At 40.5% G+C, this 19,909-nt stretch overlaps 1 protein-coding gene across 1 annotated transcript; it reads left to right on the top strand.

Annotated features, from left to right (window-relative positions):
- Positions 1-429: 429 nt before the first annotated feature.
- ZBTB43 (zinc finger and BTB domain containing 43) lies at positions 430-19,839 on the top strand. Its single transcript, XM_036262058.1, has 2 exons — positions 430-495; positions 16,658-19,839. The coding sequence occupies exon 2, from the start codon at positions 16,681-16,683 to the stop codon at positions 18,082-18,084; it is 1,404 nt and encodes a 467-aa protein (XP_036117951.1). The 5' UTR covers positions 430-495; positions 16,658-16,680; the 3' UTR covers positions 18,085-19,839.
- Positions 19,840-19,909: the final 70 nt, after the last annotated feature.

Here is a 19,909-nt window from a genome sequence, read left to right as displayed (position 1 = left end):
GAAGGTCTGCCTCCTCGAGATCACGGAATCTCCTCTAGTACCTGAACAAAATGGGTTTTTTCCTAGGGGACCCAGCACAACTGCCACACTGAGGGTACTGGTCCTTTTACTGAACATTTACTAAGCATCCACTACGTGCTAAAGGTGCTGTGAAGGCAGAAAAGGATTTGATACCACTTCTGCTAGGCAGGCTGAGTGAAATAGGTCAACATTTATAGTCCCTCAAGCTGACCTGCACCAGGCTATACTGCGCAGGCGCGGATACCTTGGGACGCTCTCTAGAAGTCGCCTGGATCCGGAGTCACGCATGCGCACACCGCTGTCTCGCTGACGCACCCTCGGAAGCACTGGCAGTTTCAGGGGGCGGCACCGGGAAGCGTTTCCGGGGGCGGGGGTGCAGACTGAGGCGGTCGCGGCGGCGGCGGCTTGAACGGGCCTGGTTCCGGCGGCGGAAAGTGTCCCGGGCCGGCTATGAGAGCGCCGAGCCCTTGGCAGGTACGGCGGGGTCGGGACAGCGGGCAGTGGGGGGCCGGGAGGGGAGCGCAGAGGTGTGGGGCTCACCGAGGCGTGCGGCGCCGGCCCCGCCAGGCCTGTTCCGCCGACCCGGATGCTTCAGCCGCGTGCGGTGGTTGGAGTCCCGGTGCCCGGGTCCTACTTCTGCGGGCTCCGGCCATCTCGGCGCGCGGACCGCGACACCCAGGTCCCCGAGGTGGCGCCTGGCCCAAGGTCACCCTGCGGCGGCGGACCTCGGCGGGCCAGAGCGCTTGGAGATCAGCCCCCGACTGTCCGCCGGCCTTTCGCGACCTCCAGGTGGGCGCGGCTTGGCAGCCTCGTGTTGGAGCCCAGGCCGGGAGGAAGGTGCGCCCGGACCTCCCAGTACCTGCCTGTTTACCTCTGTGCCCCACCTCCCTTCCTGTCCCTGTCCCCTGCCGGCACCTGCCCCTGTTCGCCTCTCAGCTCGGCCCCTGTCAGTCAGCTGTCTGTCTCAACCTGCTTCGTGTCTCGACCCTGTTGTTTCCCTTTTAGTGCTTCTTCTCATTCATGGCCCGCCTGTCAGGCCACCTGTGCTTCTCTGCCACCAGCTCTGTCTGGCTTGTTTTGGCCTCCCCAACAGGGTTGGTCTGGGCAGGGCGGGCAGGCCTGCCCAGACCTCTGAGCTCTGGAAGGTGACTCATGACCCCTTGAAGCTTCCTGCCCTGGTGACGTTCTCGGTGACTAGACTGCAGTTTGGCCCCAACTCTGACAGGTGTCTGCCCAAGCTGAATGTCGGGGTACAGGAGCTCCTGGCCAGCAGACAGCAGCCATCTCAGAGCCCAACTTCATGAATCCTTGCCTTCTCTTACCCATGGCTTTTCAGGCCTAGTGCACAGCTCCCTACTTTCTGGGAGAGCTGCATGCTTCATTCAGGATTGTCAGTATGTCCAGTTCAATTATGAGAAACCTAATGATCTAGGGTTCATCCTTTGCTTTACAGAAGTACTCATTGGAGAAATAAGCCAGACACAAAAGAACAAATACTGTATGAGTCCGCTTATATGAGATATCTAAAATAGGCAAATTCACAGAGGAAGAAAGTAGAATATAGTTTACCAAGAGCTGGGGGAGGAGGGAATGGAGGTGAGTTATTGTTTAATTGGATACAGAGTTTTAGTTTGGGATGATACATTCTAAAAATGCGTAGTGGTGATGGTTGCACAACATTATGAATGTACTAAATGCCACAAATTGTGTACTTTAAAATGGTAAATTTTACGTTAAGTATCTTTTACCACCAGTGCTTAAAAAATTGCTCATTGGCCCTGGCCAGTTTGGGTCAGCGGTTAGAGCATCGGCCTGCGGTCCTGAGAGGCCCGGGTTTGGTTCCCGCTAAGGGCACGTACCTCAGTTGCAATTTGTCCCCGGCCCTGGTTGGTCGTGCGGGTGGCAGCCACTCGATGTGTCCCTTTCACGTCGATGTTTCTCTCTCTCTCTCTTTGTTCCTCTCTCTCCCTCCCACTCTACCTGAACAAAAAATGGAAAAATGTCCTCAGGTAAGGATAAAAAAAAAAAAAGCTCATTAGAGACACCTGGAACTAATAAGCTCTTTGACAATGTGATTTTTAAAAATTCACTCTGTAGCTTTTAGGAATAGTATTTAGTTGAACCTACATTTATTGATACCTGCTCTCTTCACAGCCAAGGTCCTTAGGAGACTGGTTAACAGAATTTGGTTAGAATCTTCCTCAAGTTTTCTACTTATAGCAGGTTCCCACCCTCTTCCCTCATCATATTCCCTGGAGTCATTGCAGGAATCTGCTGCATAAGTAGGAAAATTGAGGAAGATTTTGCTTTTCACATAAAGAAAAATTCATAGGGTTGGAAAAATACTTCTTTTATTATAATAATGCAAAATTATGTGTTATTTCTTATGTGCATTTTGAAGGGGGGGCTTTTATTTTATGCTCTCTTATTTAAGCGATCAGTTTTCCTGTAAGATAGTTTATCAAACTTTCTTTTTTTTTTTTTTTAATCCTCACCGGAGAACATTTTTCCATTTATCTAAGATATAGTGGGAGGGAGGAAGGGAGAGAGAGAAAAACATAGACAGGTTGCCTCCCATAAGACCCTGACCAGGGCCAGGGATGAACTGCCCTCGACCAGAATTGAACCTGCAACTTACGGGTCCGCAGGCCAATGCTCTAACTGCTGAACCAAACCAGCCAGAGCTATCAAACTCTTATAAGATGTAGCAGCTGAATTACCACCATGTTGAATCCTAGATACCATCGATTATTTTATGTACCACCAAAGTAAGAGAAAATACTGCTAATTAGCCCTGGCCGGTTTGGCTCAGCGGTTAAAGCGTTGGCCTGCGGTCTGGAGAGACCTGGGTTCGGTTCCCGCTAAGGGCACGCACCTCAGTTGCAGTTTGTCCCCGGCCCTGGTTGGATCGTGTGGGTGGCGGCCACTCGATGTGTCCCTTTCACATCTATGTTTCTCTCTCTTTCTCCCCCCCCCCCACTCTGTCTGAAGATAGATGCAAAAAAAAGTGTCCTCGGGTGAGGATAAAAAAATAAATAAATAAATTTTTTCAGGCATTTCATTAAACTTCTTAACATTCCTTCTCTTTTGAATATTTTTCATTTCAGAGTTGCCTCCATGCTTTTCCAGTGTTGCCCTTTGTGCCATCAAAAACATTGATGAGGCTCTTAGGACGGCTCTACCGTTGTCTCAGGCAGTGACAGCTATTACATTTCCACCTGGCCATCACATTCTGATTTAAGAAATTTAAAAATGTGTGTGTGTTGGGGGGGGGGGGGGGCTCTCTTAAAATCAATTGAATAGGCTCTATAATTTTCATGAACTGTTTTTTACCTTATATCTAAATAAACATAGAAAAATGTTTGTCTTATTTGCAACATACTGAGGAAAAAAACTTTCCTTTTATTTTGTTGGTATGTAATTAATAATGTTCATGAAACAAGCGCCTTTCTGCCTTCTACTTTCTTGATTTGAGCTTCTTCTCCTGAATTCTAATGAATATGAGAGGGTGCAGTTAAAGACATTTCCTTGGCTTTATTGTAATGTAATGGCAGGAAGACTGATAAGTGGGGAGTTAGTGGCTAGAATAATACCTTCTTTTTTTATTTGTATTTGCATTGTTTATATATTTTAAAATTTTTTAGAGAGAGAGAGAAAGGAAGTGAGAGGGAGAGAGAGAGAGCCTTCCATCCGTACCCCCACTGGAGATCGAATGCAAAACCTAGGTCTGTGCCCTGACGAGAATTCAACCTGTTACCCTTCAGTGCATGGGACGACGCTCCAACCAAGTGAGCCACACCAGGCGGGCAATACCTTCTCCCCCCCACCCAATTTATTGAGGTATAGTTGGCATACAATAGTATGTTAGTTTTAGGTGTACAACATTTGTAGACCTTATGATTTGATCGCAAACTGAGTCTAATGACCATATGTCACTGCACAAAGTTATTACAATATGTTGACTATATTCCCTGTGCTGTACATTACATCTTCAAGGCTAATTTATTTTAACTGGAACTATGTACATCTTATTCCCCTAACCTCATTCACCTGCCCCCCCACCCCCACCCCTTTCTCCCCTCTGGGAACTATCAACTATCAGTTTGTTCTCTGTTTCTGTGAGTCTGTTTTTGTTTTGTTTTGTTTTTAGAGTCCACCTGTTAGTGAAATCAAACAGTATTTGTGTTTCTCTGTCGGACTTCACTTAGCATAATACCATCTAGGTGCATCCATGTTGTCACAATGGCAAGATTTCATTCTTTTTTATTTCTGAGTAATATTCCATTGTATACACATACCTCATCTTCTTTATCCATTCATCTATTAATGGACACTGAGGTTGCTTCCATATCTTTGCTATTGTAAATGTAGCAATAAACATAAGGGTGCATAATACCATTTTTTTTTAAATCTCAAATTGTTTACCATAATGGAATGTTTGCCCTGAAGTTTTAAAACATTCAGATGTCACTTAAAGGAAGAGATGAGCCAAACTTCATAATGTTGGTAGCTTTTTTTTTTTTAGAAATCCTAAAATAGGTTTTACTAAGTTCTTTCTTTGGCTAGAGTATTCCAATTAGGAGAAAATATAGGGGTGCTGATTGACCTTGGTCTGGAGACTGAAAACATTTTCCAGAGGATATCTTAATTCTTCATAATTACATAGGCATTGACCAGCGTTGGTTTTCTATATTTGACAAATGTGCCATGGTAATGTAAGATGTTAACATTAAAGGAAATTGGATGGTCACTCTCAACATTCTTTTTTTTTTTTTATCCTCACCCGAGGACATTTTTCCATTTTTTGTTCAGATAGAGTGGGAGGAAGACAGAGAAAGAGAGAAACATTGATGTGAAAGGGATACATCAAGTGGTTGCCACCCGCACGACCCAACCAGGGCAGGGGACAAACTGCAACCGAGGTACGAGGTACGTGCCCTTAGCGGGAACCGAACCCGGGTCTCTCTGGACTGCAGGCTGACACTCTAACTGCTGGGCCAAACAAACCAGGGCACGCTCAACATTATTTACAACTCTTCTATAAAGCTGAAATTATTCCAGAATTAAAAGTTTATTTAAAAATAACAAAGGCAGAAGCTAAGAAGGTGCAGAATAGATGTTAATATAACAAAAAAATACCAATCTTGATTAGTTTTCTTTCTGCTGCTCACATACATGTGTAGTCTTTATTAGCAAGGCACATGTACACAGTGACTAGCACGAGCATCTCTTTTATATTTTCAGCATGGTGTTTCCTTTCAGAAGTCATGTGATTTTAATAGAAGCAAAACTGAGAAATGGGTTCCTTTTCCTTATTCATTCATACTGCTTTTTGATGGCCATAGTATAAGGAACTTTATCCCAGGAATACAACTTTGCATTAGGTAAGCTATACTTGCTAAAAATACAATTAAAAATTTTTTTTTTTTTACTAGAATGGTTTCTTTTTCACCAAAAATAATAATGTAGTTGTATTTAAATGCCCTAGGCCAGAAGTTTCTTTTACTTCTCTTCTGGGGAGGAGAAACCACACATAGAAGGCCAATCACTGCCATACATTGTACTGATGGATCATTTAACTTCAGAGAAACATTTCTGCTAAGTGACTTTTTTTTTTTAACTTAGAAAAATATTAGATTTGGAATTACACTTCTGTTTGAATCCTGGCATACCACTTCCTAGATAAGTGACCCTGAGCTTCAGTTAACTCATCTTTAAAATGACTGTGATGTCACTGGGGTGCTGTGAGACCTAAGTTTACATAGTCTGCTGTAAACTAACTGTAAAGCATTGTAACCAAGAATTTTGGTAGGAATGTGTGTTGGTATTTTTGTACATTTGTGCCAGTCTTTAGATTTACTGAAATAATATTTAGTGTTTTAGTGTTTAAATGTGCTCTCTATAGTAAACATGCAAATTACTATCAATTTCAGCCCTTATGCCCTCCTTCCGGGATTCTGATTAGGCACCTTGAATTTGTCCCACTGTTCACTGATACCGTCTTCCCCTTTCTCTTTTTTTCTTTCTTTCTCTGTTTTAAGTTGTTTCTATTGCTGTGCTTTCAAGTTCACTAATCTTTTCTTCTACAGTGTTAATTTTGTTGTTATTTCCATCCAGTATTGGTTGGTTTTGTTTTGTTATGTTTTAATTGATAGGAGTTCGTGTTTTGTTATGTTTTAATTAATAGGAGTTCGACCTGGGTCTTTTTTTTTTTCCTGTCTACCTAAAATGCTTAATTTCCCTCGAGTTTCTTGAACTTATGGAATATAGAATTTTCTTTTTTTTTTTTTTTTTTTTTTTTTTTTTTTTTTTTTTTTTTTTAATCCTCACCCGAGGATATTTTTCCATTTTTTGTACAGATAGAATGGGAGGGAGAGAGAGGAAGGGAGAGAGAGTGAGAAACATCGACGTGAAGGGACACATCGAGTGGCTGCCACCCGCACGACCAACCAGGGCCGGGGACAAATTGCAACCGAAGTACGTGCCCTTAGTGGGAACCGAACCCGGGTCTCTCTGGACCGCAGGCCGACGCTCTAACCGCTGAGCCAAACTGGCCAGGGCTGGAATATAGAATTTTCTACTAATTGTATAAATCTGTCATTCTAGGACTGTTTCCACTGATTTTTTTTTTTTCTCTCTCTCTCCTTATTATGGGTACACTTTCTGCTTTTTTGCATGCATGGTTATTTTAATGGATGCCAGACATGAATTCTACCTGTTGAGTTCTGGATAATTTTCTGTGGTGTAAATATTCTCAAGCTTTGTTCTGAAACACAATTAAGTTACTTGGAAATAGTTTGATCCTTTTGAGGCTTGTTTTTTTTTTTTTTTTTTTTTTATCCTCACCCGAGGACATTTTTCGATATTTTGTTCAGATAGAGTGAGAGGGAGAGAGAGAGAGAGAAACATCGACGTGAAAGTGACACATCGAGTGGTTGCCACCCACACGACCCAACCAGGGCTGGGGACAAACTGCAACCAAGGTACGTGCCCTTAGCGGGAACCGAACCCGGGTCTCTCCGGACCGCAGGCCGACGCTCTAACCGCTGAGCCAAACCGGCCAGGGCTTGAGGCTTGTTTTTAAGCTTTGTTTAGCGAGGACTGCATTTTGTCTGGGGCTTATTTGTCCCTACCGCAAGACTTTTCTGAATACTTAAGGTTTTCCACTCAGGGAAGTTTTCTTCTATTAAATATTTTATCTGATTATTCCTTCTACTCCATTCATTTGGTCTTTCTCTCAAAGACAGTAATTAGCCATATGTTGTGGTGCTTTATCTCTAATCTCTTTCTCCTATTATCTTCTCTCTTGTTGTTTTCATATTTTTATCCTCCTCCTGAATTCTGATAGAAGTTCCTCAAAGTGCCTTCCACATCATTGATTCCATTTTCTGTAGTTGAAATTCTGCATCTTATTCCCTGCTTAAATTTCTGCTGTATTAGTTTCCTTATATCTTTTCTTTAATTCAATGAGCTCCGTGTGTGTGTGTGTGTGTGTGTGTGTGTGTGTGTGTGTGTGTGTTCATTGATTTTTTTTAGAGGGAAAGAGAGATAGAATCATCAATGTGAGAGAGAAACATCTATCAGCTGCCTCCTGCACGCCCCCTACTGGGGATCAAGCCTGCAACTGGGGCCTCTCAGTCCATGGAACGATGCTTAATCCACTGAGCCAGGCAGTGAGCTCTTTTTTAAAAATATTATTCTGCTATTTTGTCTCATCTTCCTTATACTTCATTCATAGTGACCATGTAAGTTGGTGGAAAACTACAATTTGAAAATGCTATCTAAACTGTACTCTTTGGCCCTGGCTGGTTTGGCTCAGCGGTTAGAGCGTCGGCCTGCAGTCCAGAGAGACCTGGGTTCGGTTCCCGCTAAGGGCACGTACCTCGGTTGCAGTTTGTCCCCTGCCATGGTCGGTCGTGCGGGTGGCAGCCACTCGATGTAATCCTTTCACGTCGATGTTTCTCTCTCTCTCTGTTCCTCTCTCTCCCTCCCACTCTACCTGAACAAAAAATGGAAAAATGTCCTCGGGTGAGGATAAAAATAAATAAATAAATAAATAAATAAGTAAGTAAATAAATACATAAATAAATTGTACTCTGTTTATTTCTTGCTATTTTCTTTTTTGTTATTGTAGAATCTATTTACTGACCCCATTTACTTAACAGAATTAAAATCATGTTTATTTTATTTTGTTTATTAATTTTATAGAGGGAAACATTCTGTTCAGGTGTGAAATTTTCTCCCTTTTGGGTTGATTGGTTTAGGTCCTTCACCATATACCTGGATGCTGTGGAAATAAACTCTTAGATCTTTTGCTGGTGGACAGCTTGAACCATATTGACACCAGAGCTTAGCTTAAGGGAATGACTGAGGCCAGAGGCCATGTCTTAGGTACTCTCAGGAGAGCTTGAGCTCTCTGCACTTTCTTCTGTGTTGGTGAAATAGTGATACTAGGGGCATACTTTAGTCTCTCTGGCAAATGATGAGCTCTGCCTTTGCTTCCTTCCTGGACTAATAATACTGAGCCACATTCTCTCATGTCAATTTTTTTTTCTTTTAAGAGATCTCTGCTGAGCAAACTTTGGTATCCCAATACAGCCACTTCTGAGTGTTGCCAATCTGTAAGACCTGTCCCATGTCCACCCTTGCTTTTTGGTTACAGACCTTCCAAATGAACAGGTGCTAGTGGTCCTCTGACACAACTGCTGTTGCTATACCAGGATTACCTGGTAGAGCAGGTGGCATTGCAGGGCCAACGTCTCCCTTCAACTGGGCCCCGTCGCCACTGTATCCTTAATTAAAGTTTGTGGCATATAGATAACTCTGATCTCTAGTTTCTAGGACTCAGGCAATTTTTTCCATATTTCTTAGATTATTTTGGTTAGGATGTGATAAATGAGAAGAATTATAGACTGCCCTCTGGTCTTCCTCTTACCTTGGTGACACCATAATTTATAGAGACAGGATATATAACTAGGGTTTACCAGGTTCCCTCCCCTGAATTCCTCCTGAGTTTGTAATTCTCCTGTGGTGCTTTTTTATCAGGCTTTGTCTTGAATAATAGGGTTGTATGCGTGTTTTTTTTTGTTGTTGTTTTTGTTTTGTTTTTTATCTCCCCTACCAGATTATAAACTCTGGACAGCAAGATGTCTTGACCATCTTAGAAATCCCTCATAGTACCTTGCATAGAGTATTTATGTTGTTGTTTTAGTGAGTTAATTCATTACTTCTGTTAAACTCTTTTTAAACAATTGTAACAGGAACTATACTATTACTATAGATTTCAGCTGCCTATAACTTCATAAATACTGGTTATGTAACATAAAAACCTTTAGAAGTTCAGGCTTTGCATGTTATTGACATCAGGAAATATGTAGAAATGCCACATTCACCCAAAATCATGGGCAGAGATTGGATACTTATTAAATTGCAATTGACACAGTTAAAAATAGTTATATGACTTTTCCCAGTTGTTTTAGTGTGTGATAAAAAATATATATGTAAAATTCAATTTGCCATTTTAACCACTTTCAAGTGCACAATTCAGTAGCATTAATTATACTTGTTGTGCAATCAGCACCACTTTGTATTTCCAAAATTATTCTTACCCCAAACAGAAACTCTACCCATTAAGCAATAACTCCTGAGTCCATGGTAACCTCTAATCTACTTTCTGTCTCTATGAGTTTGCCTATTCTAGATAGTTCATATAAGTGGAATTACACGACATTTGTACTTTTGTGACTGGCTTATTTAAGTTAATGTTTAGTACAGTGTTTTATTTTTAGCATAATATTTTCAGTGATCATCCATGTTGTAGCATGTATCAGAACACTTCTTTTTGTTTGTGTTCTGTATGTCTTGTAGGTGTAATTGATTTATAATATTATTCAGTACCTTTATTTACTTAAAGATCTTCTCTCTGGTTTTTCTATCAAATATTGAAAGTGAGGTGTTGAAGTCTCCAGGTGTTATTGTAGATCTGTCTGTTTCTCTCTTTGGTTCTGTACATTTTTGTTTCATTATATTTTGCTTTATTATATTTATCTTGTTAGGTGTAAATATGTGTGTGTTTATAATTGTTATATCTTCTTGATAGCTTGAACCTTTTTTCAATATAGAGTACCCTTCTTTGTTCTTGTAACCTTTGTGACTTAAAATCTCTTTTGTCTGGTGATAACACAGGGGTGGGGAAAAGTAGGTTTACAGATGTCCATATGGAAAGTAATATAACAATTAATAAACAATACAAGAATGAACTTTGTTTTCTGTACTCACAACTGTAAACCTACTTTTGCCCAGCCCTGAATAGGCACCCCAGCTGTCTTTGGTTACTCTTTGAAAGGAATATTTTTTCATTTTACTTTCAACCTCTTTGTGCCTTTATAGCTGGAGTCTTTTATAGACAACATATAAATAAATTATGTTTTTAATCAATTCTGCTAATCTCTGCCTTTTAATTGGAAGAAGAATTGTATCATTTAGCTGTTTGTTTTCTGAATATCATGTATGTTTCAGAGTTGTTTATTTGTTTGTTTTATTGTTGTTAATCCTCACCTGAGGACATTTTTCCATTAACTTTTTTAGATAGAGTGGATAGAGTAGAGGGGGAATGGGGGAGAGAGACAGACAGACATCGATGTGAGAGAAACACATCAATTGGTTGCCTCCTGCATGACCCCGACCGGGACCTGCAACCCAAGTATGCGCCCTTGACCCCGGGATCAAACCCGAGATCCTTCAGTCTTCAGGCGGATGCTCTAACCACAGAGAAAATCCAGCCAGGGCTTTTGTATTCCATTTAGAGTCCCTTCTTTTCTTTTCATGTATATTTTTAGTTATTTTCCTGGTAGTTGCATTGGGGTTTACAATCAATATCTTAAACTTATAACAACCTAGTTTGACTCATTCAAACTAGAATTTCCTAATTCTAGAGGCTAGAAGTCTGAGATTGTGGTGTTGGAAGATTTAGTTTCAATAGTATATAAACACTGCTCCTATACATCTTTGTCCCTCCCCTTTCATATTGTTATTGTCACAGATTACATCTTAATACATTGTGTGCCTGTTAACATAGATTCACAATTATTGTTTTATTCATTTGTCTTTTAAATCATATAGGAAAAGAAGAGGGGTTATAAAAAGCATAAAAATATCAATTTCTGTATTTATCTACATTGTCACCTTTTTCAGTAGCCTTTATTCTTTCATATGGCTTTGAATTACTGCCTGGTGTTCTTATTTTTAAATATGTTTTTATTGATTTTTTTTTAGAGAGAGAGGAAGGGACAGAGATAGAAACATTGATGTGAGAGAGAAACAAAAATAGACTGCTTCCTACACGCCCCCTGCCGGGGATCAAGTCCACAACCCGGACATGTGTCCTAACTGGGAATTGAACCGGGACCTCTCAGTCCATGGGACGATGCTCAATTCTTTTTTATAATTTTTATTTATTGATTGATTTTAGAGAGAGAGGAAGGGAGACAGGGAAACATCAATTTATTGTTCCACTTATTTATGCATTCATTGTTTGATTCTTATATGTACCCTGACTGGGGATCAAACCTGCAACTTTGGCATATAGGATGATGTTCAAACCAACTGAGCTAGGGCCTCCCTTTAATTCTTGAAAGGATAGTTTTGCCAGATGTAGAATAATAGAATACTTGGTTGACAAATTTTTCTTCTAGTACTTTAAATGTCATACCACTGCCTTCTGGCCTCTGTGGTTTCTGATGAGAAATTAACTGTTAATCTTATTAAGGAGCCCTTTTATGCGATGAGTCACTTCTTTCTTGTGCTTTCAAGGATTATCTCTTGTCTTTGGCTTCTACTACTTGACTTACAATGTGTCTCATGTGGATTTCTTTAACTTTATCCCGGTTGGAGTTTGTTGAGCTTCTTGGATGTGTAGGTATGTATGTTTTTTTTATCAAATTTGGGAAATTTTGACCATTGTTTCTTTTAATACCTTTTCTACCCTTTCTTTTTCTGAGACTCCCATGGTGTGCATGTTGGTGTTGGTACATTTGATGGTGTCCCACAGGTACTTCAGATTGTGTTCATTTTTCTTCATTCTTCTTTCTACTCTTCAGGCTGGATAATAACATTTGCTTTATCTTTTAATTTGCTGATTTTTTTTTCCGTTTTTTGCTTCTGCCTGCTTAAATCTGCCATTGAACTCCTTTTGCAAATTTTAAATTTCAGCTTGTACTTATTTCCTAGGTCTGCCATAACAAGACATCACAGACTGGGTCATTTAAATAACAGAATTTTTTTGTTTCCCAATTCTAGAGGCTAGAAGTCTGAGATTGTGGTGTTGGAAGATTTGGTTTCTCCTGAGCACTTCTCCTTAGCTTGTAGATAGCTACTTTTTCAATTTCTTCATATTGCGCCCCTCAACCCTCCAATATCTCTCTGTGTGTCCAAATTCATTTCTTACAAAAAGACCAGTTGGAGTGGATTAGGGCCCACCCCGATGGCCCCATTTTAACTTAATTACCTCTTTAAAGGCCTTATATCCAAATACAGTCACATTCTGGGGTACTGGAGGTTATAGGGCTTCAACATGTGAATGGAGAGAGAGGAGGATACAATTCAGCCCATAACACAGCTTTCGTTCTTTTTAACTCCAGAATTTCTACTTGGTTCCTTTTTTATAATTTCTAACTCTTCATTGACAGTGTTTTCCTGATTTCCTTTCATTCTTTGTACATAGGGTTTTGTTTTGTTTTTAGCAACTTGAACGTATGTAAGATGGTTGATTTAACATCTCTGACTAGTGATTCCAATATCTGAAATTTCTCAGGGAGGGTTTCTGTCTAATTCTTGTTTTCCTGTGAATGCTCTATATTTTTCTTTTTCTTTGTATGCTTTGTAGTTCAGGTTGAGAACTGGAACATTTTGAATATTCTAATGTGGTAACTCTTGAAATAAGATTTATCCCCTCCTAGGCAATTTCCTTCATTACTTGTTGAGGACTGCAGTTGCCTATTTGTGTGGTGATTTTTCCTATTTTCCACAGTCTGTAGTGTTCCTTGTTGCATGTAGTCACAGGAGTATCTATGTGGTCAGTCTATGACTTGACAAAGATTTCCTTAAATGCTTTTACCCAGAGGAAAGGGTGAGGGTGTATTTGGTTTTTTTGTTTGTTTGTTTGTTTTTAATCTTGTTATGATGGATGCTGCTGGGCAAGCCACTTCAACCTGAGGGATCAGAACAAAGCTGTGTGGGTCTACCAGGCTGGCCAGGATGCAAAACCCTCCAGTTTTTTAGGACATGGTCCTTATTGTCTGCCCTGGCATCACAGCCACTGTAGGAATGTGGGCCAATGTACCCCAGGCTATGGCAGGGCTGAGGAATGGGGATTATAGCTGGTTTGGGCATGCTGCTTTCTTCGCAAGATTCACAGCCTCTCCCCGCATCAAGCATTGCCTTGGTTACTGTAAGTGTCTGATCAGATTCCAGGGTTCCGAAATAGTTGATTCTGATTGTTTTAACAGCTTACTGGTTGTTTTTGTGGAGGGACTGACTTCTAGAGCTTCCTACTCCACCATTTTCTGTAATACCACCATGGTATTTAATTTTGTAGAACTATTTTTAAAAGTCTATTCTCAATCATTTAAAATTCTACAACAGCCCTGGCCGGTTTGGCTCAGCGGTAAGAGTGTCAGCCCAAGGACCAAAGAGTCACAGATTTGATTCCAGTCAAGGGCATGTACCTTAGTTGCAGTTCAATCCCCAGCCCTGGTTGGGGGTGTCTGGGAGGCAACCAATCTCTGTCTCTCTTTTTCTCTCTCTCTCTCTCTCTCTCTCTCTTTCTCTCTTTCTCTCTCTGTCTCCCTCCCTCCATCCCTTCCTCCTGTTTTATCTGAAAATCAATGGAAAAAATATCCTCTGGTGAGGTAAAAAAATAATAATAAATAAAATAAAATTCTACAACACATACTTGAAATCTTGAAGAAAAGATGGATATTCACTATTGGAAAAGTAGACTAGCCATTTTGGAGGGGAAAGGGTTGGATCCCAATATTACTCTTTATGCCAAAATAAACTTTGTGTATTAAAGGTTTAAGTGCTTTTTAAAAAATGTGCCAGGAAAAAAACTAAATAATTATTTTTACTTTTAAAAAATAACCTTGGAGTTGGGAATTCCTTTCTATGTCTAACATAAAGCCCTGGAGCCATAAGAGCAAAGATTGGGTAATTTACATAAATTTCAAAGTTAATTTCATGAATTTACTAAAAAACTACAAATCAATAAGATGAATTGCCCAATTTACTTGAGCAAAGGATATGACTGATAATTTATAGAAAAAACAAATGACCAATAAACATGAGTAAAGAGAATCTTATTCATAATTAAAGAAATGTTGGTCAAAACAACAGTGAATCATGGGTTAGTCATGTTGGCGATTTGCCAACTTTTTTTTCTTATTTGATAACATCCAGTGTTAAAAGTGTAGGAGAGTAGAACTGTTATTGCTGTTGGTTAGAGTGTGACTTGCTGCAACCTTTCTGGAAAGTAGTTTGGTAATTAATATGTATCAGAATGTCATATGCACAGCCCTTTGACCCAGCAATTCCACTGGTAGAGATTAATCTATAGATATCCATTATGGCAGTGTTCATAATTTTAAAATCCTAAACTATTAAAATTCTGTATGAAGAGAACTGCTTAAATTATGAGAAATCCATATAGCAGGAAACTATATAGCCATTTGAACAGAATGAGTTAGCGCTTTTTGTGCTAATGTGGTGTCTTAGTCCATTTGGATTACTGTAACAAAACATCAAAGACTGGGTCGCTGATAAACAGAAATTTATCCCTCAGAGTTCTGGGGACTGGAAAGTCCCAGGTCAAGGGGCCGGAAGATTGAGTGTCTGGTGAGGGCACAACTCCCTATTTCATAGGAATTCTGTCCTCATAGGGAATTCTGTCTGTGGTGTCTTTTGTTAGGAAACTAATCCCATTCGTGCGTGTGTTAGTCCCTCTCCTCCTTTTTTCAAATAGCTAAAAACAAAATTCTGCAGTGTTGAGATCAAGCAGAGAATCTGTTTACCCAGTGTAGTTCTCAAAATTTACATACCTCTAGTCTATGCATTTCTATAGTTTTCTTTCCTTTTTGAAACTGCAAATATGTAAATAGTTTGTTTCTTGGTCTATTTTTGTTTTAAATTATGAAATATTTTAAGAGGTATAAACCATAAACTAATACTTCATTCTAAAAACACTGTCTTAACCTCTCAAAATTATTAATGACCACTTGTATTTTGGCATCTTAGAAAAGGCAGAATGCTGTGATAAGAAAAATAGCATAGGCATTGGAGTCTTAGAAACCTAGATGCAAGTCCTAGCTTAATAAAAACTAGCTTTTATTTTGACTTTGGCAAAGTTGCTTGAAATCACTGAATTTGAGAATATTAATCCCTATAGTTACAGAGTCCTTGTAAAGATTAAGTTGGGGGGGGGGTATTTATATACAGTAATTATAAAACAAGGGCATTATATACTCAAGAAACAGTTTATTCTCTTGGCATCTCTCCCTATCTCTCAACGATGACTTGCAATCTTTGTTTTGGTTGTTTGGTTCTTTTATCGTATACGTCTGTCTCATACGTGGTATTTAGCAATATTTAGATATAGAAATAGTTGATTCCGATCATTTTAACGGCTCACTGGTTGTTTTTGTGGAGGAACTGACCTCTAGAGCCAGGTGAAAAATAGCACTGATGAATTTCTTGGGTTTTCTGGTTTGTTTTAATTTACTGTGGAATTATGGTGCATAAGCAGGATTTCCATCAAAGTTCATCCTGTTCATTGTTGTTAGAAACTGTCTCTAGTGCTTGACTTACCCCATAAAATACATTTATAGTAACAACAAAGATAACCCCTTATTCTTTGTTGAAATTTTATCTTTGGTCTGTAACTTTTTAAACAATTTGAAGACCAGCAGATAGAAGGAATTCCTTGCCTCGCCATTTCATTTGTTTTGCATTCTCAGAAAGCTCCTGAAATTCCGACAGCAACTAGAGAAATTCACATCGTTGGGGGCCTTAGCCTATTCTTCCTTTGGCTGAGGGACCAAAGGCATTGTTGTCCTGACCTGGCCACTTCAGCCCTCTTGCCCCTTCCTCCCTCACTGGATTCTAGCCCAGTGGTCTCCTCTCAGTCCCTTGCAGTTGCCAGGTTCATTCCTGCCTCAGAGCCTTTCCATATTCTCTTCCTTCGGCCCACAATTCCATCCTTACTCCTATTTGGAATTTTGGATTGAATCTGAAGCCTCTTAAAAATTCTATCAGTTTGATACATATCATGTTTGTTTTGACTAAAAGTAGTTACTTAGTTTTACTTGTGGGATTTGTGTAGAGTGTGAATCTACTTTCTGTGGATTCTATTCTCTCATTCATAGAAACAGGCAAAATCAAGAGTTAATAATACCATGAAGAGTGGTGGTGGTTCCTGCTGTTGGCACTCTCAGACCTGCAGGCCTTGCCCTGGGGCATGAATGCTCCACCCACTGGTGCCCACAGGCAAGGGGATATGGAACTGTGGAACCTGTTTTAGTTTCCTTAGTGATCAATATGTTTCTCTTTGGGCTGGCATTAGTACTAATTTTTCTTTCTTTTGTAGCACTGAACAAGATTTGTGATGAAATGGAGCCTGGAACAAACTCTTTTCGAGTAGAATTTCCTGATTTTTCCAGCACCATTCTGCAGAAACTGAATCAGCAGCGCCAGCAAGGGCAATTATGTGATGTCTCCATTGTTGTGCAAGGCCACATTTTCCGGGCACACAAAGCTGTTCTTGCTGCCAGTTCACCCTACTTTTGTGACCAGGTGCTCCTGAAAAACAGCAGGAGGATTGTTTTGCCTGATGTGATGAACCCAAGAGTGTTTGAGAACATTCTCCTATCTAGTTATACAGGACGTCTAGTAATGCCTGCTCCAGAAATTGTTAGTTACTTAACAGCAGCAAGCTTCCTCCAGATGTGGCATGTGGTCGACAAATGCACTGAGGTTTTAGAAGGAAACCCTACAGTCCTTTGTCAAAAACTAAATCACAGTAGTGACCACCAATCTCCAAGCAGCAGTAGTTATAATGGCCTGGTGGAGAGCTTTGAGCTGGGCTCTGGGAGCCATACTGATTTCCCCAAATCCCAAGAACTGAGAGATGGGGAGAATGAAGAGGAGAGCACCAAAGACGAGCTATCATCTCAGCTCACTGAGCATGAATACCTTCCCAGCAACTCGTCCACAGAGCATGACCGGCTGAGCACCGAAATGGCAAGCCAGGACGGGGAGGAGGGGGCCAGCGACAGTGCTGAGTTCCACTACACCCGGCCTCTGTACAGCAAGCCCAGCATAATGGCACACAAACGCTGGATCCACGTGAAACCTGAGCGCTTTGAACAGGCGTGCGAGGGCATGGACGTGCACGCACCCTACGACGAGCACCAGGTCACCGAGTCCATCAACACCATGCAGACCGAGCACTCGGTCCAGCCTTCGGGAGTAGAGGAAGACTTTCACATCGTGGAAAAAAAAGTGGAAGCAGAATTTGACGAACAGGCTGATGAAAGCAATTATGATGAGCAGGTGGATTTTTATGGCTCTTCCATGGAAGAGTTTTCTGGAGAGAGGTCGGAGGGAAATCTAATAGGGCACAGACAGGAGGCTGCCCTAGCAGCAGGCTACAGTGAGAATATTGAAATGGTAACAGGGATTAAAGAAGAAGCTTCCCACTTAGGATTCTCAGCCACTGACAAGCTGTATCCTTGTCAGTGTGGGAAAAGTTTCACTCACAAGAGTCAGAGAGATCGACACATGAGTATGCACCTCGGTCTTCGGCCTTATGGCTGTGGTGTCTGTGGTAAGAAATTCAAAATGAAGCATCATCTCGTGGGCCACATGAAGATCCACACAGGCATAAAGCCATATGAGTGTAATATCTGTGCAAAGAGATTTATGTGGAGGGACAGTTTCCACAGGCATGTGACTTCTTGTACCAAGTCTTATGAAGCCGCAAAGGCTGAGCAGAATACGACTGAGGCTAACTAAAAATAGCATCTGGCCCTTGAGTGGCAGGCACAAAAATAAACGATGGTAATTATGCAAATCTGGGCACAGATGATGTGTGCTACTTGCTATTATGAGAGAAGCTTAAAAAAATGGAAGATATTTCTGAAAGACCAGTTCTAAGTAGGCCAATTAAAAAAATCTAATTCCTCAGATTTGTATGTTTCAGTGCGGGCCTGCAGTAGGTAATGGGGGTAAGTGACCCCCGTCCCAACTGGCCAGGTACACCTCTAGGCCTGTATGATTGAGGCAGGTGGACTCGGTGATAAAGGTACCTGTACTTGGAACTGGACTCTAGCCCACCAGTTCCATTTCAGGCGGTAGCAGTTTTTGATCACTCATTATTACAAGGTCATGTTGGAAGTTTATTTTGCTCTTACTATAGATACTTAGGCAGTGTGGATTTGTTTTGGTAGCTGCTTTACTGAATAAAATGCTACTTATGTAAAAGCTACAAATAATGTGATTCCTCGGTTGCAAAATTGATTAACAGAGCTCTCTTATCTGGTTTTATTCTTTCTAAAAGGGTATTTTAACTAAAACTATGGCAATAGTAAGAGGATGACAGTCTTAAGTTTGAAACAATTTATGGTACAAGCTTCAATTTCTATAAGATGCCACTGTCACAGTGTGTTTCAGACTCTTGATAATACAAAGTTTTGTATTTTAGTACTAACATTTAGTTTGAACAATAGTATCTAATTATAATTCTCTAGTGTGCTAGAGATAGGTATTTCTAATTGGTTTGCTGTCCCAAATCCTTTTTGTTTAACTGTAGCATCCACACAGTGGGATCCGCCCTGTGGCTAGTAGACATCTAGCCTGATATGACTGACCACGGTACATTGGCTGCTGTAGCCATTTTGCTCCATCTTAGATTATGGTGCTTCCCAAAGAGGTCATTCAGTGACCACAGTTAGTGGGAAGGAGCCAAAAGTCACGACTGAGAATGACCAGTGAACTTCAGGAGTTAATCGAGTGCTGCAATGGCAGTCCCGACTGGCAGAGTGAGAGTTGCCGAACAGCAGAATTGTGAGTGGCAGGTAATAATGGAAGGGGAAGAAACTGTACAAGACAAGAGGAGTCTTGGAAATACACTGGTAGGGGAGATATTTATTCTCTAGAGGGCCACACTGAGCTAATGCTGCCAGTTCTTTTAGAAATGCTGGAATGTGTTTTAATGGGGAGGAAAGGAGTCCTAATTTTAGAAAATAGTCTACAGATTCATGCTCCCAAATTATAGACAAAAGCTGCATAAATTTACAAGTCCACATAGCCAGCTATACCTACCCAAAACAACAAGATGAGCAGCTATTCTGAGACCTTTTTGCCGATCAGTCAGATGTTTTAGGGTGAAAAAGCAAGCATATATTCAGGTTGCTTTTAAGCTGTGTAATTACCTGAAATTAACACCAGGGTAGGACAGGGTGCTACTCTATGTCAACTTTTCCATAAAGGGACTGGTCTATTACTTCCAAGTGAAAACTTTTTTTCCTAAAAATAAAAACTTTTCTTGGATTTGGGATGAAATTTTGTTTTAAAAGTTTGATTTTGCTCTAGTATGACAGACATTGCTGGCAATGGCCTCTGATCCTTAAGCTCCTCCCACCAGGTGTTTACTTGTTGAATGTTGTCTGGAAAGGGGAAAGAAAGTACTTATTTACCAGTTAACTCTTGTAATCAAGATTACAAAACAGGGATCTATTCATTAACACTGTATCATTCTCGATATATAAAAAGCACTTTGTATTTAAAACTTTATTATAAATATACATATATATATATATATATATTGATTTTTTAACCT

Source organism: Molossus molossus, unplaced genomic scaffold, assembly GCF_014108415.1.
Source record: "Molossus molossus isolate mMolMol1 unplaced genomic scaffold, mMolMol1.p scaffold_m16_p_14, whole genome shotgun sequence".
NCBI classification, from domain to species: domain Eukaryota; kingdom Metazoa; phylum Chordata; class Mammalia; order Chiroptera; family Molossidae; genus Molossus; species Molossus molossus.
The sequence above is the reverse complement of the archived record's forward strand: the minus strand, read 5'-3'. Positions and strand labels throughout refer to the sequence as shown.

Coding starts and splice junctions, on each gene's coding strand:
- ZBTB43 (XM_036262058.1), top strand. CDS start 16,681: ATGGAGCCTGGAACAAACTCTTTTCGAGTAGAATTTCCTGATTTTTCC.